The 24,670-nt window shown below is 46.4% G+C and overlaps 1 protein-coding gene across 1 annotated transcript in view; it reads right to left on the bottom strand.

The window, feature by feature from the left end:
* BRINP1 (BMP/retinoic acid inducible neural specific 1) overlaps window positions 1-24,670 on the bottom strand; it is a 94,788-nt gene that overhangs the window by 61,582 nt on the left and 8,536 nt on the right. Inside the window, exon 2 of the mRNA XM_030961532.1 lies at window positions 4,263-4,530. Coding sequence (XP_030817392.1) covers window positions 4,263-4,480 — 218 coding nt within the window. The 5' untranslated portion in view covers window positions 4,481-4,530. The remainder of the gene's footprint in view (window positions 1-4,262; window positions 4,531-24,670) is intronic.

Genomic DNA, 24,670 nt, shown 5'->3' with positions numbered 1-24,670 from the left:
TTTACAAGAAAGAGACCTAAAATCCACTGAAATGGAATGCGTGGAAGGAGGTAACAAGACTTTGGGGGCTGTAACACTGAACTGTCTGTTCATTCTAGGATGCTAGACCTGCATCCAGGCTTCCTATGAAAGATATCATCAGCTCTGAGGTTCTACAGCAGTTCTGCTTATGCAGAATATAAAATAGCCTTGCTCACTGCAACAGGCTCTGTGCTGGCTGCTGACAAGCCCTGGACTTCAGTAATGATAGAAGGAAGACTCCTCCATGATTTTATGTTGCTTCCTTTTTAGCATCACCTGCGAAAAGGAAAAAATTCTGCATTTTGCCTTATGCTGCTCTCAGCACCACCAGTAGCTTTGCCTTGGTGGTTTTCCAGTGTAAATGACATGGCCCTAATGTGATGTGTCCATGTTCCCACACAGCAGGACACCAGGGAAATCACCACTAAACAGCCAACAGTGCTTCAGTTAGGGCTGGGTGAAGCCCTCTGGCCTGATTTCACATCCTCGCCAAACCCTTGGTCACTGTGGCTGGTTTGAGATCTGCTGCCATCAGCCTTGGGAGAAGAGCAGGGCTCAGGCCAGACCTCACTCAGCAAAATCACATGAAACTGCCTGACAGAGCAACAAACTAAAAACCAGCCAACCTAAAAAAGTATGGGAGGAAAGGGGCATTGAAGGAGAAGATTGCACAGAAAATTCCCATGCTCCATATCAGCTGCTTTTCTAAGGAAAGGATTGATATCCTTAATGCAGGATATGTGCCTCCCTTGGGCTAGTCTAGTGCAAAGAGCAATTGAGAGCCGTCTTTTGGTAGGAAAGAGGCTTCTATGTTGGAATTAAACAGTTGACAAAATCCCAACAGCTTTACAGATTCTCGGAGTCAATTTAAGGAGGCCACAAAATGAGATTTTACCCCTGTGGGTTTCAGTAAAACTGAATGTTCTGGGAGAGTGTGTGCACAGTCTAGCTCTTAACTGTGAGAATTGGCTGTGGCTCCACTAATTCTCCACAGCCAGACTGAGCCTGATATCCCTTTAAAAATGCATGGGCTCAGTTTTTAAGTGACCAGTTCTACCAAACAGGGCAAGATATGAAAAGCAAACAGCCCTGCAGCATCCAGCCAGACTCCCACCTGATCATTGCATCTGCTCTGCTGGAGCACCTGAGGTTTTCCCCTCTTCCTCAGCTGAGCAGGTTTGTCCCACACTTGGATTTCCAAGGTGCTCAGCTCCCAGCAGCTCCAAGCACCACACGTGAGCGGCATCCCCAAGCACTCAGCTCCCTCCTCCAGCTCAGTGTGTGGTGTTTGGCCATGAGATGCCCTGGGTACCCTTGCAGTCCTCTCTAAACTCTCTCCCAAACTACTTCCACTGGATTTTTGTCTTATTTCCAGGGTTTTTTTGGGAATGGTGACTTCTCCAGCATGGTCATTATCTGCAAGACCCCTCTCAGATACCTGCCATGCCCACAGAATGCTGATGCCTGTTTTCTCCCATGCTGGGAGGAGGGTGTTGTGTTCTCCACCTGCTCCACGTGTCTTTCATAAATGGTTTAACAACACTTAGCAGAAACAGAGAAAACAGATCCCTTTCCACTTCCCATACATAAAGTTCATCCTGAACTGAACTAAGACTTCAAATTCATATTAATCTCCTCCAAACCAAAAGGGAATTTGTTCCTTTCCCCTTGACAGATAAAATGACAAATCACAGGCTTCACATGCAAACAAGATTTTGGCTCCTTTATACAAGTGGAGGAGGCACAGCCATGGCACAGGCTGCCTGCTCAGGGTGTGAATCCTCCATCACAGGAGACCTTCCAGGTTCCCCACAAACCTCTGTCAGACGTGACACAGGTATGTCTGAGCCTGCCTTGGGGAAAAGGCTCAGATTAAATGACCTCTCAAGGTCCTTCCAGACCCGTCTCTCCGTGATGCTCAGAGACAGGATCCCAGGCTTGATGGATCTGTGGCCTGACCCACAGTGACAGTTTGTAGCTATGTCTGAACACATCCATCGTGTGGCTCTCTGCCCCCAGCCCCTGCAGACTCTGTGCTGGCATCCTGGGCTGCACAGCTCTTTAGCAAAGGGCACAGCCAGTGCCAGAGGCGAGGAGCAGGGCAGGGATCTGCAGGCTGGGTCACTGTGTGTGTTGGCAGGCAGGGCAGGAGGGGAGCTGGGCAGAGCACAGCCAGGGAAAAAGGCTTTTGGGAAAAGGCATTTTCTCTGCTGCTCTGTGCACAGGCACTGAGACCTCAGCAGTGGAAGCAAGGCAGCACAGCTTTTAGGTTTTGGGGCTGTCTTCCCCATGAGCTGATTTGGAGAGGACAAGCCAGGACAATATTTTTAACCTGCCCTTGCTGCTGCAGGGAGAGGGGGTTCTGCACTCCCTGGAGGCTGCAGGACAAGAACAAATCACTTTTCTTCCCCACACAGAGCTGATGCCTCATGAATCTCTGTTACTCTGCCTCTGGCTCCGTGCCCATGGGACAACACTCCCTGCACACAGTGATTCCCTGTAATTCCCTGTAATTCCCCCCTCCCCATGTCCATGTCCATGTGCACAGTGCCATGGGATGCTCACCAGCGTTTCCCTGCCCACCACTTTGCATGGCTATGTTTGCAAGTGTCTTTCTGAAGCACAACAGGACCATATAATTATGTAAATGCACACGTGGCTGGGAGAGTTTTTCAGTTCTCTTTGGGTTTCAGCACAAATCTCCTGACACTTGCTGGCTTATTCCCCTTCACTCCAAAGTGCTTGCTGCTTCAATAGGGCGCTCATGTGAGCACCCCAGCTTTTCAGATTAAAATGAGGAGGAAAAAGGGTGGTTCTAGATAGCACAGCTGGCAAGAAGAGTTTGAAACAAGCAACAACTAAGGCTTAAAAACCTAGAAGGCAAAATAAAATCCAAATTCTGCCTATTCTCTGTAGGTTTTTTTTAACTCTCTGCAGTTTTTTAAATCAAGATCACAGTTCTTGGGCCAAGTCCAACTTATACATGGAGATAAATCGTTGTAGAATATCTCCAAGGCTCCTACACAGCAGTGTGAGAACTGTCACACTGACGTGCGTGGTGACATCTTTATGTGAACCTGCAGCTACTGGCAGCTCACATGTACGAGTTTGGTACAGAGGCTTGGGCTGTCCAGAGCTCCATTGATTTGAAAAAGCTGCTTGGGAACCTGCCTGTGAACTGTCTGTCACCACGAATGAAGAACACCCACCCCCTCAGCTCCTTTTCATCTCACTCTGTGCTGTGCACATTGCCATGACACTGCAGCGCCTTCATCTCACTATCAGAGCACTCCACCCCAGCCTTTGAAGCAATTTGCATTGCCAGCTGGGGGCCAGGGGGAACCAAAGCAGCATTGCCAGGCGGAATGGGGACAATGGTGCAGCTCCCAGCCTGCAGCCCATGGGAGCTGGCAGAACTCCCAGCACCCAAAAACTCATCCAAGGCTCTGGAAGAATATGAGAAACACAAGGTGACCCCCGAGGCAGGGAGAAATGACAAGGAGGACTCCATGGATATCAGAAGGCTCATAAATTGGAACACAGGCCATATGAGGAATGTTTGAAGGAGCTGGGGCTGTTGAGCCTGGAGAAGAGGAGGCTTAGAGGTGACCTTATTGCTCTCTACACCTTCCTGAAGGGAGGCTGTAGACAGGTGGGGTCGGTCTCATCCACCAGGCAGCACTGACAGAACCAGAGGACACAGTCTCAGGTACGGCAGGGAAGGGATAGGTTGGATATTAGGAAAAAATAAATAAAGCACTGGAATGTTCTTCCCAGGGAGGTGGTAGAATCACCATCCCTGGATATGTTTAAAAAAAGACTGGACATGGCACTTGGTGCTATAGTCTAGTTGAGGTGTTAGGGCACAGGTTGGACTCGATGATCTTAGAGGTCTCTTCCAACCTCATTATTCTGTGATTCTGCAATTCTGTAATTACTTTATTATACTACATTATTCTATACTATATTACACTACATCTAAACTGAATCTGCACAAGCACCCAACTCAACTCAACCAAACAAAATCTCGTGACTGTCTGCTGACCCACAACCTGCACACACATTTGGCCCTGACAGGCCAAGGAAACAAAACCCCATCACTGAGTGAGTAAACAATCTCCACATTGCATTCTGCTTTGGCACAACACAGGAGCAGCCAATGACGTAAGAATTGTTTTGATCATTCTTTCCTCTGCTTCTCTCAGGTTCAGAGAACGCGAATCCCACAGAAGCCGACATACCTGTATATTTTATATCTGGTTGTAAATCCTTGACGATGTCTTTCCACAAAGGATAAGTAGCTCCGTGAGTGGTGGAAAGGCCCCCTGTCTGAAATAAGCCAATCAAACTCCTTGGAGACATGTTGGTTGGTAGCAGCTGGGTCCTGGTGGGAGGGCTGTATGAGTATATGGTCCCATATAAACAGGAGGTAGAGGAACTCAACAAGCCTCCAGTTCATGCTTTTCTGTCTGCCTTTTTCCTCTCATTCTTGCTCCATTCTGTGGAGTCCTGTTGGAAGAGAGAGGGGATAGGAGGAAGGAGAGAGAGAAAGAGAAATGAAGGGGAGGAGAGGGAGGAGGGAGAGAAAGAGAGAGATTAAAAATGCTCTGATCCTTTGACAACCTTCTCTCAGGGTGAAAACAGATGTGAAAAATCAAGTATTAAAAGACTTTGGTTTGCCTGTGTTACACCTTGGAGTATTTGGCAGTGTTTTATTCACATATTTAAGTGGTGCCTTTAACCTCCTGAGCGTATACCACCTTTGAAACAACCAGGTCCTGACCTGAGACATCCTCACCCCAGCCCCTCCATCATTTCCCTCGTGAAGTTCTCCACAGTGCTGCAAAGGCGAGTGAAGGCCAGGCACTGGAGGTGGCTGGACCCTAGGCTACAATTACTCCTTTATTGTCCCTTTAATGCTGTGCCAGAGAAACGTGTCTCCTGCTTTCATGTCTCTCTGATGGTCTGTAATCCATACTCTGTGCAACCTGAGCAATCTATAAAGACCCAGCTCTTACTTTCAAGTGCTGCCAAAAAAAGAAATAAAACAAAATAATTACCCGGGTCTGGCGACGGCACACACGGACACACAGACACACACAGACACACACACAACTATGAAATCCTGCAAAACTCTGACAGATAAAAATGTCCTCACCCTGCTTTCCTGCTGGGGAGCTGGGGAGGTGTGTGTGGCGCAGGGGATGGGGTCTGTAGCTATTTCAGTTAAGGAGGGACCTCGAGGCTCTCCCTAAGATCAAGGCTCTGCAGGGTAACAGGCTGAACATGCACATTGAGCCGGGGAGATCCTTCCCAGCACCTGGAGCAGGGCACACTCTCACTGCCGTGGTGGGAGAGCAGCAAAGCAAGGCTGGGGACAGCCCTGTGTGAGCCAGCTCCTCTCCCAGGCATGTGACAAGACAGATGATGAGTGGGAAGGCAATCGGGGGGCAAGGTGCCCTGCTAAAGGTTACACAGCAAGCCATGGGTACAGCTGGAAGAGAGCCCTGCTCTCCTGACTCCCACTGCCAGCATCTCAGCCCTTGGCTCATCCTCCTCCCAGTGAGGCTGCTGGCAGCCTGGCACTGCTGGCACCCTGGTGTCGCAGACATCTTTTATGGAAAATCCTTTCCTGAGGATTTTTCCTCCTGAGAAGCTGAGAGGCCTCAGGAACAAAATGTAAACAATGGTTATCTGCTGCTGTGGAATGCAACAGGTGCATCTGTGATTGGTCTCATGTGGTTGTTTCTAATTAATGGCCAATCACAGTCAGCTGGCTCGGACTCTCTGTCCAAGACACAAACCTTTATTATCATTCTTTTCTATTCTATTCTTAGCTAGCCTTCTGAATAAATCCTTTCTTCTATTCTTTTAGTATAGTTTTAATGTAATATATATCATACAATAATAAATCAAGCCTTCTGAAACATGGAGTCAGATCCTCGTCTCTTCCCTCATCCTGGGACCCCTGTGAACACGGTCACACCCTGGCACTGCTGGCACCGTGCCCCAGGTGGCAGGTGAGGGCCCTGTTTAGCTGTCACCTCCCACCCAGGATGGTCCCCTCCTGCTTCCACAGCAGCAGCTCAGCCTGTTAGGCTGTTCTCCTCGCCCCTGGGAGCTGCTTGGAAAAGTTCTTTCCATGCTCACAGCTGGTTCCTGCTCCTGACTTCTGGGTTTTGTGGAGGGAGTGCCAGCACTGTGGGCTGGCAGTGATCTGAGAGCACAAGCTGTGCTCAGGACAGGTGATACCCACCTGTTTCTGTAAAACACAGTGCAGAGAGACTGCAGATACTTTTTAAAGCAGGAGAAATGTGGCTACTCAGAGCTTTGCCACAGTGAGAGTTCATGTCAGGCCTCTTTGTACATCTCCAGAAAACTTTCTGGGTTTGAGCCTGAGTCCTCTAAAAGTTTGTAACTCCCATAAAGAAAAGATTTTGCTTTGAGAGTGTAGGAGAGGTGTGCTAGAGATGCCAGCTGCACTCCCAGCACTGTGTGTGAGCCTTGGCTGCTGGGAGCACAGAGCACAGAGCAGAGGTGCTGGTGGCCAGCCTGGCCATCCCTCTGCTCCAGGAGCTTCCCCTGGAGCATGGCAGGGCTGCATCCCGTGGCAATGAGTGTGTGAGCTGCTGTGCAGGGGGGTTGGAGCCCTGGGTGTGCTGGGCAGCTCAGGAGCCCTCTCTGTGTGCCAGGGAGTGGGAGCCTGCACGTGGGCACAGCATGTGCTCGAGGAGCTGCAGCAGGCTCAGCAGCACTCCACAGAACTGAGATGTGTAAGTCACAAAGATGACACTCAGCTGTTGCATTACAGGAAGAAATGGGGGGAAAAATTAAGTATGGAAAGTCAGCCAATGTTTGATTTTTCTGTTGGTCCCATATAAACTTCTTTCTAATTGCAGATGGAATATTACTGTTATTAAACCTGGTGGTACCTGCAGTTCCTGTTGTTCCTTTTCTGAAGACATGTTTTTAACATCAGCCTTCACCACTGACTCCTATTTCACCCCTGAACAGGACAGTTCTCAGTGCTTAGTCCCTCACATCACACACAGAATGGTTCTACCTTACCTTACAAACCAGGGGAGTTTCTAGCCCCATCCTGAGGGCTACAGAACACAGAACATCCCTGCTTCCACTCGCTCCTGAGCCCAAGGTGATTTCTGGGGAATGCTCCCAGCTACATCCCCACCCTCAGCACCTCCAAATTCCAGTTCAGAAGTGCATTTTCACTGCTTCTCCACCCAGGCTCCTTCCCTGCCTGGCTGTTCTTGTCCCATCAGCTCAAACTCAGCGTGTTTGCCATGAGCTGGGTGCGCAGACAACAATCAGCTGCTCTGTACATGTTGTCCCAGCTTCCTTGGTTGTCTGCTCATTAAACTCACCCAAAGCTATTCCCCTCATCTGCCAGCTTGGATCAGTTTTCCCTTAAATATTTCACTGTCTATTGGATTTCTGTTGCAGAGAGAGGAAGGGAGCTCTTATGTACCCAAGTGGGGGATAGCCTCCCTCCAGTTTCCAGCACAGTGCAAGTGAGAACTGAAATATGAGAAAAGCCAAACAAAAACGGGCCTCAGAGAAATCCCAGTGTGTCCTCCTGCATGTGAATATCATACACTGGGGAAATATCAGCTTGTGAAAGAGAGGAGATGGTCCCTAATTCCCCACACACCACTCTTCATCCTCTCTTCCTTTCCTTTGGGGCACAGCTGGAGTCAGGGTGATTGGGGCTGTGATGTTCTTATCCAGGAGGTGAGATATGGGCAGAACATGCCTTGAGACCACTGGAGAAATGATCACATCTCCAGCCTGGAAGCTGCCTGGATCAGTTCTGAGGGCAGGGAGTGGTGCCCGAGGCAATGGAGGATGGTGGAGCACAACTGGCTCCAGACTACTATCACACCATCAACTTTAATTTTTTAGCAGTATCTTTTTCCCCCCTGTAGCTGCTGTAGAGATGTTGTTTCACATTAAAGATTAATCCACTCCACAGGGCTGGTCCCCATGGAAGCTATAAAGCTTACTAAAGTGGGACTATCTTGTGTCTAAGACAATATTGTGAGGTGCACTCAATCTACCTCCTAAAAAGCTTGAATCTGAAATTAATTTTTCAGGTGTCTTTATGGGGCTCCACCGATGTGAAATATGTTCTGTGGTTGGCAAAAGGAACCAGGGAAGAAGCAAGGTGGGAGACCCCAGGCTAACTAACAACTAAATCTGGCACAGAAGCAACCTGTGGACAAAGGAGTGGGCTTGGAGGAGCCAGACACTGGGTTTTGAGCCAAGAATCCAGTGTTTTGCTCAACTGTGCCCCAAACTCCCCCAATGACCTTGGGCAGTGCCCTTACATGTGGGGTCTTGGCCTCACTTTCCAATTATGAGTATGGAGTCACAATGGGGTTTGTGTGACTCTTTAGACCAATAACTTGTTGGAGAAGCCAGAACTGGGCTGTAGCACCTCCCAAAGCATAAACCTGCTGCCCACGTGGTTCCCAAGGTGTTTCTGTCCTACAGTGAATGCCAACCATTTCAGCAAACGGCAGCAGTTAACAACACCCAGCTCTGCAGCCCATCCCCGCAAGAAAGAGAAGCACAGCAGAGCAGGGAGGGAGCTGGGTCCTTCTGGCTCATGTTAACAAACACCATCATGCAATCATCACATCTGTTAATAAACATGATCCGTGGGTGAGCCAGGACGTGGCTCCAGTTCACAGCAAACAAGCAGTGGGAGAAGGAAATGTTGGATGTGCTGACTCTGAGTCATGGTACAGTCATTTTCCAGCTCCATCCAGCATGGAAGCTCATCCCCCAGTGCACATGGAGATCCCTCCTAAAGCCCCTTGGAGGTTGTTAGGTGGCTTAGGATGCCCTTTTCTTAATACCAATTCAGCCTGGGACATTAAATGTTCCTTATCTTATGAGTCTACAGGATTCTTGGAGGAAATATAGGCAAGTATTTTCTGTAAAGTGCAAGTTGTATTTGAATGTACACTTAATTTCTTTGTGATTGATATCTGTGTGTTAATTATATTCTATTTTCAGCAATACCTTCGCTGTCACAAGGCAGTGCCTTTTATCCAAGGAGTTCAAATTGAATTAGAGACATTAATTAAAGCTCTCAGCACTCTAGTAAGGCAGGCAAGTGCTGTTACTCCCATTGTTTCTTGAAATAAGAAGAAAAGAATAGAGCTGGATGTCTACTTAGCCACTTAAAAGGTAATTTTTATACAGTGGGAGAGCTCAGAGTGATAGATTTTGCACAAAATTATACTGCAAGGTCTGTTTCATCCAAGGGAGGCTGTGCAGCCCCAGATCCCTGCTATAAACAGGCAGACAGGATGCAGGTGCTCTGACTCTCCATCGCTTGCTGCGAACACTCCTCTGCCTCCTGGGATTTTCTACCTTTCCCCTAACCCCTGTACCTTTCATTTATCTCTTCTATTAGATCCAAATTGATCTCTTCTGTTTTCCCATGCTCATTGTTGTGAACTATTTCCATCAGAAATGCAGACTCAGGAAAGAGAAATTACTGAACACATTATTTGCAGTGCAGGAATATGTCCCCTATCTCTTTAAGCTTCATGCACCAATAATTCTTCCTTGTGTCCCACATTTGGTTCTTGGCAGGTTGAGAGAGGTTTCTGCCTGCTGCCATTTACCAGAGGGAAGAGGCTAACAATTGCTATTTGTATCTGAAACAGTTCTGCTCTTCAACAACTTCACACACGGCTTTAGGATGCTGATAAATTAGTAAGAGACTGAAGTGTCAGGGGAGAGATGAAACAGCTTATGTTAGTTTAGAGCTCAACCCTGGAAAGTGACGAATGTCTGACCTCATTTCAGAGAACAGATTAAGTGTACACTTAATTTTAAGTACAGGATGTGCTACTCTAGCTTGTATTCAGCCATGCCTGCTTTGAGTTTGTGCATTCAGATCCCTGGACAGCTAATCGCTGCCCCACACCTTTAGGATTTAACTTGTGGAGCAGTAACATTTCTGTTCTGCCCCTAAATGAGAGATGGCCCATGAAAATATTGGAAAGACAACATCAGGAGCAGCCCTGCTTGTCCTTTGGAAACCCTGCCCAGCAACCCAAGCAAGCTGGGGACACCTTTCCTCTGTCAGGGCCAGAGGAATTCAGGCAATGGGGATGGAAAGGGAAGCCAATCTGTCAGAGTTTAAGTCATATGAACTGCTGTGGATAAACCTGAGCTCTGGAAAAACAGAATTTGGGCACTTCTGACCTAGATGTCTTTATGGCTCAGACTGCAGACATCGATACCTGACTGAGTCAGGGCTGGAGCAGCAACTCAGGAGTGGCTCTGACTCTCTGGGTGCCTGTGGCATACAACGCCGTAAAATCCCAAATGGTTGTAAAACTGTTTTTTCAGGGAAGTGGGATTTCACTATTTCAGGCAGTGATTGGCTAATCCATCCCCAAATCTCAGTAATTCTGCTCCGATCAGTGTCTAAATTTGCATTATTCTTTCACCACTCCAGTTTTAAATACGCATGAGTGGTTAGACCTGCAGGATATTCATCAGCCGAAATATTTTTGGGTGAGGAAAGGCAAGGAGAGAAGACGACAAATACCTCTCCAAAAATACCAACAGAGTCCACAAATTCACTTCACTTTTGCCAAATTGCTCATGCTGAAAAACAAATGATTGGGAGATGTCAGTGTTTGGGTTGTGAGAGGTCCAAGGGGGTTTCCAAATCTCAGTTTGAAACTGCTGGAGCTTTTTCTCCTTTTGATTTGTCTTTCCACGCCCTTCAGATGGAACAGTGATAAAAATATAACTTTTTACCTCAAATGACTTGTAGGAGAAAAGATTTTTCTTCTTTTCAGTTTATCAACACTTTCCTCACAACTTGTCAGAATATTCTGCGAACCAAAGCCACCCCACAAACCCTCTTTTATTAATGCAGTTCAGCCAGCAGCCTAAAGGGAGCAGGTTTTGTGCAGAAACTCCAATTACTCCTTGCCTGTAAGGAGGCAAGAATTGTAATGGTAACAGCTCTGTACCTGCTCTCAGTTTGTTTGTCCCCACACTTCAGCTAATTATAGACTCCTGGTGTGACGATGAGGAGGATGAGAGGTGGCTTCAAACCAAGCAAGAGTAGCAGGTGACTCCACCAGGTCACAAAATCAGGTGGTGCTGGACAGAGGGAGTCAAACCCCAAAAATCCTGATCATAAATCTGCTGGCCAAGGTGCCTAAGTCACTGCTCTGAATTCCAGGCTCCACAGGCACTTGGGTCAGAATCACAGAATCACAGAATTTCTAGGTTGGAAGAGACCTTTAAGATCATCGAGCCCAACCCATCTTCTAACACCTCAACTAGATCATGGCACCAAGTGCCAGATCCAGTCTTTTTTTAAACACAGGGCTCTGCGTGGAAAGGAGATCCTTCTCACAGGGCTCCACAGGTGGGGAAAATAATTAAAATTAACTTCTGCTCATGCACACCCGTACATGGGTCAGGTTTATGGTGAAGTGTCACAGGGTTGTGAAGATGGTGAAGGGTCTAGAGGAGAAGCCATAGGAGGACATGCTGAGGTTTGTCCACACTGGAGAAGAGGGGACTCAGGAGAAGTTGTGGCATTCAGGTTCCTCTCAAGGGGAGGTGGAAGGCATTGATCTCTCTGTGGCCAGTGATGAGATTGGAGGGAACGGCTGGACCTGGGCCAGGGTGGGTCAGGCTGGAGCTCAAGGAAAGGTTCCCCAGAGAATGGGCATGGTCCTGAGGCTGCCAGAGCTCCAGGAGCCTTTGGACAGCGCTGCCAGAGATGCCCAGGGTGGGGTTGTTGGGGAGTCTGGGCAGGAGCTGGACTGGGTGATCCTGATAGGTCCCTTCCCACTCAAAACTCCGCGACTCTGAAGCCAATCCAGCTGAATCCAAGTCTGGAACAGTGGGTGCTGCACAGACAGCAACCAGCAAGGCGGTGCATGCCCCAAAAATCTCAGAATCCATTTAGGAGAGCAAGGACAGCAGATGGCCGGGGACAGATGGGGGAAGGCAAGGGAACAGTGAGCTAATCCCGCTCAGCGGGCTGCGGAGCAGCGGTGTCAGCACACCAGCAGCCCGACTGTTGGCAAGAGTTTGATAGCTATTGTCACAAATGAGAGTTAAAAATAGGGAGACTGGATAATGAGCTCGCTTTTGTAGATGTTTGTGAGGAACTCCTCTCATTTGTGAAGTGGCAGAGATAGAATGAATATAGATGATAATAATAATAATGATAAATTGCACTTTTCTGAGCTGCTTATTAAAAAAAAAAATATGGCGGGTGTTGAGCAGTGATTTCTATTAAGCACTGCCCTGAACTTGAAATTATTCCTACTATTATTAAAGTATTGTCTTAGTTAGTCCACTTCCCCATAATTTCTTTTCAAGTTACACAAAAAATGCAGCTCTATCTTCTGTCTTCCTCAGTATTTATACACCTCATATCAAAGTCCAGTAGTCTCACAAGCATTAATAGATTTTTATCCTTGCAGTAGCTTTAGGAGATGGGGAAATGCTGCTTTTTTCCATTCAGCAGGATGGGAATTGAGACATGGGGTAGATTAATGGCTTGTCCCAGATCATTTTATAACTGCTTGAGGAATTCAACCCAAATCTCTTACGTCTCCTTGCAGTACCCTTCCTACGCACCTTCATGCTACTACTCCAGAATTAGCTGGGACTTGCCACGGAGCTGCTTAGAATTATTTTGGATTGCTCATTTCATGTGAGGAAAATGCCAATTCATCAGAGGCAAAACACTTTGTAGAAATTTGTTGATTTAAGGGGGGGAATAAAAGATGTTTTGATAAAGTCAGCTTTTCTTTGGAACAGAATGTGTTGAGTGTTCCGTTTGGAAGGGATTGGTTCAAGATTGTGTTTTGTTTTTCATTACATGTTGAGTAACATACATTCAAAATCAAAATCAAGTGTTTTCTTAAGCTGTGTGTTTTGACTGAGCTGAAATAGATTTTGTAATTTATGCACAAGAGGAAATACCCAAATTCATTTAATACTTTTCTCAATATTTGGAAAAAGAAACACCTGCAAACCAGACACAATAAACTGAACAAAAATCATACTATTCCCTGCAATTTTAACTGGAAATTCAGGAAAGAGTAATCTGAATGCTCAGTTTAATGAGGCCTGTGCCAGAGTCCAGAAATCCTGGTTTTTGCTTTCAGAACTCTCCATCCTGGTGCCAGTCATTCTAACATGTTCCATTTCAAAAATTGGGACCTGTAAGCTGAGAGGCTGAAGGAAAAAAAAAGTGGTGCCAAAACTCCTCTGGAGAGCAATAATGGAATATTTGATCCAAGAAAGTCAACTCATATCCCACACCTGATAGTCTGTGCAATATTTCTGTTCTGAAGTTCATTCCTGGGAAGAGACTTCATCACATGGAGTGATCCCACTCCACAGGGCTTGGGAAATGCAAACTACCACTGCTTCTTTCAGTAAAAGAAACTGGGGTTACTTAATCCTTGCAATTGGTTTATCTTCCCATTTGTCTTGTCCCTCTAAAAGGAGCTTAGCCTTTGGCTGGGTTATTGTGTTCTAAGAGTGGAGGAGCAGAAGGGGTTAAAATCCACAGGCCATGCCTTCTCCTGCTGCTTGGATAATGCCAGCCTGCCTGCCGGGATGAAAGGCACCACTGGAGCTTCCTCTGGGCACCACATTTCACCACCACTCAGCTGGATGGAGCCAAGAGAGGCAGGAGCAGCTGAAGTGGGGAGAGAAAAGGGACTCTGAGCTGTCCCTTGCAAATTCCAGCCTTGGGCAGCTCCACCTTCCTTATCCCCATTCCTGAGTGGATGAGGCATTTGCCATAAAATTCTGTGTGCATTTAGTCCCCCTAGTTCCTGCAGCATCTGTCTCACCCCTGCCAGGGCACTCTGGAAGCAGGGTGGCACCTCCCAAGCCTGGCATGGCTCAGGCTGCTGTGAGGGAACAGAGCTGCAGGTAGGGCCAGGGTGAGCACAGCTGGTCCCTGATGTGGGCTCCATGTCCCTGCAACTCCCTAGGGGATGACTTAGAGGTGAGTTCCACAAATCACTGGTCGAGGTATGCAGGGCACTGCTCTGAGGCTGGAAACACCCAGGGTCAGCCCCTTCTGCAGCCCTGCCACCCCACAGAGGAGAAGTTAGATGCACTGCGCTTCAATTCAGGCTAGAAATGTGAGCTAGAATGAGTGTTAGCCCCAAATAACAGCATTTCATGGGCAGCTTCTGCAGCAGAAGTCAGAAATCTGGAGCTCAGGCTCTCCCATTGCAGGTTCTCCTGAAAAGTCTATTGAAGTCAATGAGCCTTGGGTTGGATCTCATTGCAAAAAGATAATCAAATACCATATTAACTCTTAATTTGGAACAGCGTATTAAATTAGAAACTCACATTAACCTGGAACCGCATTTATATAATGAGAAGATTTAAAAGCTGTGTATCATGAAGGTGGGAGAACTCCTACCCAAAGCTGTTCTCAGCAGCCCTGAATCCCAGAGCCAATCTAGCTGCAGCACTGCATTGCCACCTATTCCCCAAGCCCTGAGCCTGGGATTTCCACTGGGACAGAAGGATGTGTGGAAAATAAAGCCATCTCATCCTTACCAGTATTAATCTGTCAAGCACAGGTACCAGCCGGGCTCCAACCAAAGCCAAGAGCTAGAAAATCCCAGAGGATCTTGAGGATCTGCACTGGCATCACAAACACCCTCTCCCATCAGTGCACCAGTTCTGCAACGCAGATATGCTAAAAAATTTTAAAACTGGAGGAATTCAATCCTTTCTGGGGTTAAAGTTCAACACCATCCAGGTCTGAGCATCTCAAACATCGCAGCCCTTTGTTACCCACACTTGAGGCCACCTCTAGCTGTGAGCTTTATTTATTTCCTTCTCTGAGACTGTTCTGCTCTGTGCTTAATCCATCTCCTGACCACCTGGAGCGTTTGAGAGTCTTGGCTCTGATGCTTGTCTGTTTGGATAGACTCTAAGTAGAGCTGGTCAAAAAATTTTGACAGAACAGTTTTTCGCAGGAAAACGCAGTTCCCTCAAAATCGAAATGTTGCATGGGAACGTCAATTTTGACAAAGTTTTTTCACGTTTAAAGTGTCAAAACAAATCAGTTTGATTTTCTCTCTTCATTTCAGTCATATTGAAATGTTTAATTTTGAGGAAATAAACACATTATTTTTGTATTGTTTCAATTAATTTGTTTTGACATTTTCACATATTGTGTATTGTATTGATATATGTTTAGAATACATTATACATTGCAAAAAGCTGTTTATTTTATGTATTATCATACAATGCCAAATACTTCCCACAGCATCTTAATGCTTCAGCACTAAGGAACAGAAGATATCAATGATCTCAAATCATTATTGCTTTTGAATTTTAGGTCATAAGAGCTTTGTGGGATCATGGTTCTCCTTCACACTGAAGTTTATAAAAAGCTACCACATGTCAAAAGGCAAAAATTTCCCAAGGAAATTGTCCATTTTCCAAGCAGCTCTGTCAGCTCAATGACAGCAAAGTACAGCTCCTCTCCCTTCTGTACACCAGAAAACCAACTCCTCTATTTGTTAAAGGAAAAAAAAAAAAGAAGAAGAAGAAGAAGAAAATGCAGATTTTCCCAGAGTGGAATTTGTATGCAATGTTTTCCTGAGCATCAGGGATTTAAAAGTCTGAATACCATTGACCTCCTGGGACCTCTGTCTTCCAAACCACTTACGTACTTCTAAAAGATGTATTCCACCTTCTTCTTGGAAGTCTACCTGATTTTATTATTTTTTTTCTTATTTGAAACCACATTTCTGCTCCCCTGCATGTAGCAGAGGGGAATCACTCTGTGAATGTCTGTGCAGGTGGTGGGGAAAGTGGGTTGAAAAGAAGGGCAAAGCAAGAGGAAAAAGGGAGAGCGAGGAGCTGAGCCTGCAACAAGGCCACTCCATCCATTCCTTTTATTCCGGTGGGAATAAAAAGAAGCATCCCCAACTTTTGGAGATTTATTTACAGCGGAAGAGGGGCTTTTCAGTCTGCTTTTCCTCTGAGTGGGACACGCCTGGTGCGCCAGGCTCCGTGGTTGGAAATCTGAATTCCCCCACGCAGCTGCTGGGAGCGCACCTCTGAATGCAGATCTGCCTGGAAGTGTCCTTGTGCTCCAGCTGGCCTGTCACTATGGATTACAGCTCTTGGCTAATAGTGAGCACTGCTGGAGTCTGAGACTTCCATTAAAAGCTGCTGTTTCCACCTCCTCGCCCCACAAATGGCTCCATCCCATCCCAGCTGATGTTCCTGTGCTCATGGCCTCATCTCTGGGGTGGGGAAGGAGTAAAGTGCCTCAATTTGTCTCTGTGTTAGGCAACAATGGAACAAGTCGAAGGCAGGAAAGGAGGTTTGAGAATGATCAATTTTGAAAACTGTGGGTAGCTTACTTGAAAGCTGACCTTACCCCTTGCCACCAGCACATCTGTAGTATTGGAGCCCCATCCCTCTGACAGCAAAAGTACAACTGAGCATGGAGGAGTCCTTGAGGGAAAAGCTTCATTAGTCCAAGTTACACTGTGGAATGTCTTTGGAAAGGAGGAATGCTCCTGCAGGGAGATATTGCCCATCCGTGACAGACACTGCAAATCACAGCGAGCCCTGCATCGCCTGGGGGTCCGAGGGCTGCTGACAGATCCAACAGAACTGGCATGGACACTTGACCTTTCCTCAGTGCCAGGAGGAGATCACTGACCAGGAAGAGCAGCACATGCTCAACCAGGCTCTACAAAGGGAGGCAAGAAGGCCTGGAAGAGCAATTTGTAAAACAAACAGTGCAGTTTCAGCACAGCCTGTGCAGTTGGCCGGCATTGCCATCACTCGTGGGCAGGCCCAGGGGTGACTTCCAGTTTGGCAAGTGCCAGGTGTCATCACAGCTCCTCCTGCTCCAAGGGAGACATTCAGAATGAATGCCTGCAAGGTTTCCACGGGAATGCTGAGAGATTCACACCTCTGTGGGCTGGGGGAAGGACAGGGCATGCTGAGTGGTACTTTAAAGTTTCCCTGGCATGGTGTCCTGCCAAAGGGAGCGAGCAGTCCCCTCCACCAGCCTGCACACATTCTCCTGCTGGAACTCCTCACCCTGGATGGATCCTGCACGCCCCTGCAGCTTCCCAAAGTGACTTTGAAAGCAATCCAGAGCGAGCATCACATTTGTGTCTTCAACAGCCTGACTCCCAGAAAGATCCTGTGCAATCAGCTGGCCAAATCCAAATCTGAAAAACACCTCCATGGCTGGTCATGATTAATTAATTCTGCCTTGACATTCCCCAGGGCACCTAGCAGCTAGTCAGATCTGCCAGAGAAAGAGACACTGCTGTGGGAAAGGATAAATAGTCTTTCCTCAACTACAGACATCAAATTAAATAATAAATAGTTGGCTAGATATATAATTTTGTATGAGTGTTAAATTAAATGCAGAACAGAAATACAGCTGGCTTATCCCTGTGAAATCAAAGGTGTTGGGAAGGAGTTTCCAAAGAAAGAAGAGTATTTAGAGTCTGCTGTGCTCATGAAGACACAGCCTGAAGTCATCTATCATGGCTTATGTGACTGTTTACGATGACAGACAGATATTCTTGGACATTTTATTCCTGGTATAATATTCTCAGACCAGAGCAGCTCAAGGAAATTTCCTCTAATTTATACTTTTGTTTTGTCCCTCCTGCTGTAGACAAGACAACATCTTTGTTCCCACCGAAACAGTTTGTCCCCACCAGCTGTTGTGGGCTTAGCCTGTGCTCCTCAGGGAGCTGCAGCTGCCAGCCCAAAACAGGGGCTCTCCTGTGTCCCCCTTAAACACTTCAGTCCCCTAAACCCACAGGTTCTGCCCAGATTTCCCCAGGGACCACACGGCAGAGGCTGCAGTGACAAACAGGGGGTCCTGCAGGAAGCTGGCAGGGGTGTGGTGACAGCCCAGGCTCAGGTGGGACCCTGTGGCCCAGAGCAGATGGCTGTGGGACCCCTGCCAGCACAGGAGCACCATCACCCCTGCCTCATTTGATGTGCACATCCACAGCTGATGCTCCTCCAGTGCCACAAGTTCCTGTGCACAGACCCAGCCACACAACTCAAGAGCAGGGTGCCCTGGTCTGAGCTCCTGTCACAGCACAGGGCAGGGCTCTGCTGGTTCCTTTACACATCCCTCAGCCCTGGAGGCCTTTGCTTTGGCCCCTGCATCCCTGAGGAGACAAGTCCCACCTTGCAGATATGTTGATGTTCTCCTCCTGAGACAGCTCAGACTCTGCTCCCATTGCAAGGAGGTTTCTGAGCGTGCAGGGGCAGATTTTTAAGGCGACATCTTACCAACACCTTGGGGGCTGATTTTCCGAATGTTCCCCATATCCCATGGCAGTACTTGAGCTCCTGTTTTCTATAATGTTCTGCTACGTTTTGCCACCAACTACTTCCAAAATCTGTCAAGGCAACACGTCCCACCTTGCAGATATATTGATGTTCTCCTCCTGAGGCACTCAGCTCGGACTCTGCTCTCATTGCAAGGAGCACGCAGGGGCTTCCTCTGCCTTCCTGCACCTTCATCCAGAGTCTGAAAACAGCTCAGATCATACTGTTCCTCCTTCTTTGCAGCTTTCCTTCACCCACCTTGCTCCTCCTTTCTCCATCACAGCAGGCACAGCCAAGACATGTTATTAACACTTGCCACTTCGTTAGCAATCTTCTCCAGGAGGAGCAGGGGAGAAGAGAGGAAAGCCTGCAAAAATTGGAGAGTCAGGAAGGTTGGATTAAAGGAAGAGTAGCAAAGACTTGAAGGTGTGAATGAGAAAGTGCAGGAGTAGAAGGAGTATGAGACAAATCTAATGGGTGAGAAAGAGATTTATAATTAATCCCCAGGGTGGTGAGAAAGCAGGGAATGAAGTCAAGTCCATCCTCATCTCTATATGGCTCTGCTCCTGATTTACTTTGACTTCAGACAGATCTTTTTATTTTCTCCTTTTATCTCCCATCACTCTGAACCCTTTGAGTATCTGCTATTTGAGGTAGGAATTGTCTTTAACTGTGTGCAGCAAAAAGGAAACTGCAATCATAGGCACTAAAGGATGCGAGACATTGTTTTTAACACATCCTAAAATTAGGCTCAGAAAAGTGCTTGGGGATTGTCTGCCAATGTTTATTAATTCAGATTGAATTCATTAGATAGTTACTGTCAAAAAGTGGGATGGGAAAAAATTAAAATAATCAAGTACATGACTGCATTATTTCTTAATGTAAATGCTTCATGATGAGATGTCTATAAAGTGGATCCAGAAGGAAATGTTAAAAAAAACCAAAACCAACCAAAAGTGAAATAATACGGTTATGAAAAAAAAAAAAAGTTATTCATTTATACAAAATTCAAGTTTTGAAATTATTTTCTACTCTTTTCCTTTTAGCCTCAAATATAAAATCTTTTTCATTCTTCCCCTGCTACACTAATTATATTTAAATACCTAAAAGTAATTTTTTCCCATCATTTTTTCTTCCAGAGCTAAACTGATAAAAAAAAAAAAAGAGAAATCATTATTCACCTATTCCTACTAGGAATTCCAATAACTGTCTGTCAGATCTTCATAACAACATGAGGGATCTCAGCAAGGCTGAGTTTCTCTGAGTTCCTTAAGCTGGTGACTTTCAGAGTCCTTTGCTGTCTTCTAGTCTAAACCTGCATTCAACAGAGAACTTAAAATGAAATAATTAGATTTACAGCAAAATAGATGAGCAAAGCTCTGTATCAAAAATGAGTGAAAAGTTCCCAGGAAATAATCTGAGAGTGAATTTACTTTTCCCATTAGAAATTGCCATATGCTGCTGGTTTATTTTAAGACAGTGACACCATCCCTTTTCACCCTCTATTTCTCTGAATTCTTCTTTTTCACTTCTCCTGGTTTTCTTTTTTTCTTTTTTTAATCACCACAGAATCAAGCAGACACAAAGTCCCTACAGAAAATTGGAACATGTGATGTCCAAGTGCCTGTGATATTAAACCAAAAAAAAAAAAAAAAGCATCAGAGCTCCCTCCATCAGCCATCCCTGACTTAAACCCCTGAAGAGCACTCAGAATGAGACACAGGCACAGCCTGTTCCAAGGATCCTGCTCCTCCTCAGGCACTCTCTGCACCCATTTTTGTGTCTGCTTTCTCCACCACAGCACCCTGCTCACAGCAATCATAGTCCTGGAGGTATTCAGGGAAGCAGCACCTGCTCAGCTCCCTGCATGCAGAGGATTTAAAGAAAATTAGGTATGTGTGTAGGAATTGAGCATCTAAATATCTCTGGATGTTTCCGCATTGGCAAAGGTCTCAGCTCCCTGTATTAGTTTGCTCTCAGAGTTTCTCCAGGAGGAGGAAACAAGCTTCCCCTCATAAGTAACCTGGTTCTGGGTATATTTTGCTTTATTAACATCAGTTTTGGGCGATATGAACAAGCACAAATCCTCCAGCGGCTTATTGTCATCTTCCACAGTCCTGCAGCACTGTCCCAGCAGATGCTGCATGCTTCAACCCTCTGCATGTGGGGCATGGAAAATGCACCCTGATTCTCTGAACACAAAAACACTGCATTATTGAGCTGAGAATCAGTCCTCATATCCCTTCAAGTGCCTGGGGTCCCAGGATGAGGGAAGAGACGAGGATCTGACTCCATGTTTCAGAAGGCTTGAGTTATTATTTTATGATATATATTATATTAAAACTATACTAAGAGAATAGAAGAAAGGATTTCATCAGAAGGCTAGCTAAGAATAGAATAAGAAAGAATGGTAACAAGGGCTTGTGGCTCGGCTCTCTGTCTGAGCCAGCTGACTGTGATTGGCCATTAATTAGAAACAACCACATGAGACCAATCACAGATGCACCTGTTGCATCCCACAGCAGCAGATAATCATTGTTTATGTTTTGTTCCTGAGGCCTCTCAGCTTCTCAGGAGAAAAAATCCTAAGGAAAGGATTTTCCATAAAAGATGTCTGCGACACCTGGAATTTTAAACTTACACCTAAAAATAAAATCCGGAGTGTGTCTCAGCTCTCCTGTTGATTTCCTTTTCTCGAGTCCAAACGTTGCTGATGGAGGTCTGGAGACCAGAGCTGTGCAAGGGCAGCAGAGTGTGCTTGTCCCCAGCCCTTCCATCCACAGCACCCGAGGGAGGCTGGTGCCCCAGCATCAAAGGCGTCCCTGTGATGTGACACATGAGTGTTTGGGGACTGCACTTCACTGGTGTCAAGGCTTTACAGAAGAGCTGCCTCAGAGGAGCAGCAGTGAGAAAAAAAAAAAGTGCAGCCATGGACAAAATCTCTGTCTTCAAACTTAAAGTAATGAGAAGCACTGCAGGAGGATGCACTGGTAGGAAGGACCTATCAGCCTCTTTTGCTCTTCTGTTTAATGCAGGCAGCTTTGTCATTAATTGCTATTTACAGCAAATGCTGAAGTTGGGAAAAAGATTAATATGAAACAGCAGCCTTGATTCAGCATTCTTAAAAGAACAATGAACATGTCTCTGTGTATGTGTGTGTGTGCACTTGCAAACTTCATTTTATGGTTTGTGTATGTAAAATACTCATTTCTGTGTGCAAGGGAGGCAAACAGATGCAATTAGTGTGTTCTTCCCTTATCTGTTCCAGTAAAAGGCCAGCTCTGCCAGTGATCTTGGGCAATGAGAAGAACGATTAATTCAGGCCAGATTTCTGAAGAAGGAGCCATTTTATTGGGGTGGAGGGGAGAGAGAGGCAAACCAGCACTGCTTTTACCCAGCCCTGGAAATGTAAAGAGTCAGCATAGATGACTACCAGTCTTTGGGGAATTATGTTTCCTGAGGGCAGGGATTGCTGAATTCTTTAAAAAAATCCAGATTTTCCCTCATGCCAAACTTGGATCCAAGTTCCCTGGGCAGTTCCCATCCGCTGTGCGAGCGGGAGGCTCAGAGCCACAGCTCTGAAGGGATTCAGCTCCTGTGCGTGGAAACACATGCATTTAAGAAGCTCTTCTGCAAAGCTCCCAGCCTAAGTGACCTGCTCAAGGTCATATATAACATGTCAGTGACAGCACCATGATTGAACTATCTCACTACAGCTCTGCTTTATTCACACAGTGCTGCTGCATCCCAAAGCAGCCACTGCTGCCTTCCTCTCCTTATCTCATCCTCCTTAGAGACACATCTGTCCTGTGCTCCGTAAACCATAATATACCTGTAGTCTTTTATTCACTATCTGTCACTGGGCAGTTTTATTACAGATCCCTGAATTATCCAGCCTAAACCACAATCTACTTATTCCTGTCAGCCGTTCTTGCTTCCGACCCTCGCCTCACCTTTCAGCCTTGGCAGTGTTTTAAGGCTTTCAGGTATTTGAAATGCAGGGGCAATTCTGATTCTCGGGGGAAATCCAGCAGAATTGCACCGAGGCCAGCCTGCTGGTCTCCCTCTCTTTCCTAAATGCAGATGGTTGGAAATAAGAAGCTTGCACTGGTTTCTGCAGTCTCATTTGAACCAATCCTTCAAGAATACTAACAGCTGCCATTTTAGACCTCTGATCCCCATTCTTGCTATCCATAAAATTTTATTCCCCTCCTTTCTCTGCTCGTTTCATCAGAAATCAATCTTCCAATAATGCAGGTAAATTGCAGTCCTACCTTTCAGCTATTTTTATTTTATTTTTTTTGCATGCATCTTTCTGGTGAATTTTGCAGAACAAAAACTCCCTCATCCATCCTTCCCAGCCCAGGCCATGAGCACAGTAATCATCACACTTCCACAACACCTCACCGGCAGATTTGCACCTGCCACTCTCATCTGTCTCTTTTTTACCATCCAGGAAACAAAGGACTGGTTCCTCCCGATGTGGCAATTTGTCTGAGCATTCACACCTGCCCCAGCAGCGAACTTTGTGTTCCCAGCACCAGCTCCCCCTCCCTCCTCCCAGTCACACACCTGTCAGAACCTCATCCCACCTATTGATGTGTTTTCCTCACAGCCATCAGCTGCCCATCCTTCCCACCTTTCTGCAGGGAGCACTGCTTTATTACCTGACCATGGGAGAGCATCTCTGTTCACCCAGAGGTGCTCATGGTCAGTGCAAAAGTGGCCCTCAGCAAGGGTCACCTGCTGAAGCTGATCTTCCCTGTCTGTACTCTCAACAGCCTTGTTTCTCTTCACCCAACCTCTGTCTCCAGCAACAGGAACAGAATGGCTGATGGGAGAGGAAAGTTATGGAGAAAGACACATTCCTCCTCAATCCCAGCAGCACAGCAATGGTGGATGACCCTGGGCAGGGGGCAGGACTGTGCCCAACACAAAGCAGACAGGGGAAGTCACCCTGGGGCCCTCAGGAAGATGGAACTGTGGGGAAAATATGGGGAGAGGACACAGCTCTATAGTTGATCTCTGTCCACTTTGTCACCCCTACCAAGCTGCTTTGGTTAAGTCTCAGGATTTCATGCACCCACTTGTCTCTGTCACAGCCTCCCTGCATCAGCTTGGGCAGATTTTTAAGGTGACATCTTACAAACACCTTGGGGGCTGATTTTCCAAATGTTCCCCATATCCCATGGCAGTATTTAAGGTCCTGTTTTCTATAATGTTCTGCTACCTTTTGCCACCAACTACTTTCAAAATCTGTCAAGGCAAGATTGCAAACTGAAATGCTTCTACTGACAGGATTTGAATTGCTCTCCAAGCCTTGTGCTGCATTTCCTCTGGTACTGGGCAGAGGTGACAGCATTCCCTGTTTCTTCTCCCCCTCCTCTGTCCAGGCAGCAGGCCCGGGCACAGGGAGCCTGTATGCCTACAGAACGTGGTGCTGGGAGACTCCAGGCTCATCCCAGCTCTGTGCCATCCTGCAGATGCTGGTGCTGATAGAGGACACTGAGCTGCGCAGCTCGGGGTCACTGCTGCTGCCTGGAACCACCCGCTTCATGTCCCACTTCAATATCTATTCTAATCACTGAAATTACTTTTGTGGGAGTTGACACAGAAGAAGAGATTGCTGGATTGATATTCTGTCTGGCATTGATGAAAACCTTTTTATAATACCTTAATCCAGCACCCACAGAAGCAATTTGCTAATCTCTTGCTGACTTAGCTTCCAGCGGGATCGACCATAGGCAGTCACATTACCTGGCCAACCATATTATGTTCTTTTTATGCAGAGAGAAAATGTCCTTCCTGACCCCAGAAGATGGTCATCCTTTGCTTTGAAGCCTGAGACCTGATTACCATTGTCCCAGATTGCAGGGCTGCAAATGCTATTAATTGCTACAAAGTTATGTAGCCTTTTACACTTCAAATCCATCCGGACTTTCATCTCAGCCACATCCTGCAGCAGGGAATTGTGTGCCTTCACTATACACTGAAGAAAGGACTATTTCCTTTTAATTTGCTTTAAAAGTTGTGCCCTTTAATTTTGATGTGTCCCCTTGTTCTTCTATCATCAAAGTGTTAAAATACTTCTGATCACGTTTCATTTTAACCTTCATATACCTTTGTGCTGGAGCCCGAATGTCCCTCCTCACTCCCAGCTTTCCCAGACTAGATGAACTATAATTTCCAGCCTTCCCTTATTTAACTTGTTAATATTTGTAAAGCAATTTAAAATGTATTAATATGGTTCAATTAAAAT

The sequence above is a fragment of the Camarhynchus parvulus genome, chromosome 17, assembly GCF_901933205.1.
Source record: "Camarhynchus parvulus chromosome 17, STF_HiC, whole genome shotgun sequence".
Taxonomy (NCBI): Eukaryota; Metazoa; Chordata; class Aves; order Passeriformes; family Thraupidae; genus Camarhynchus; species Camarhynchus parvulus.
Note: the sequence above shows the minus strand (reverse complement) of the source record. Positions and strands in the feature narration are given on the sequence as shown.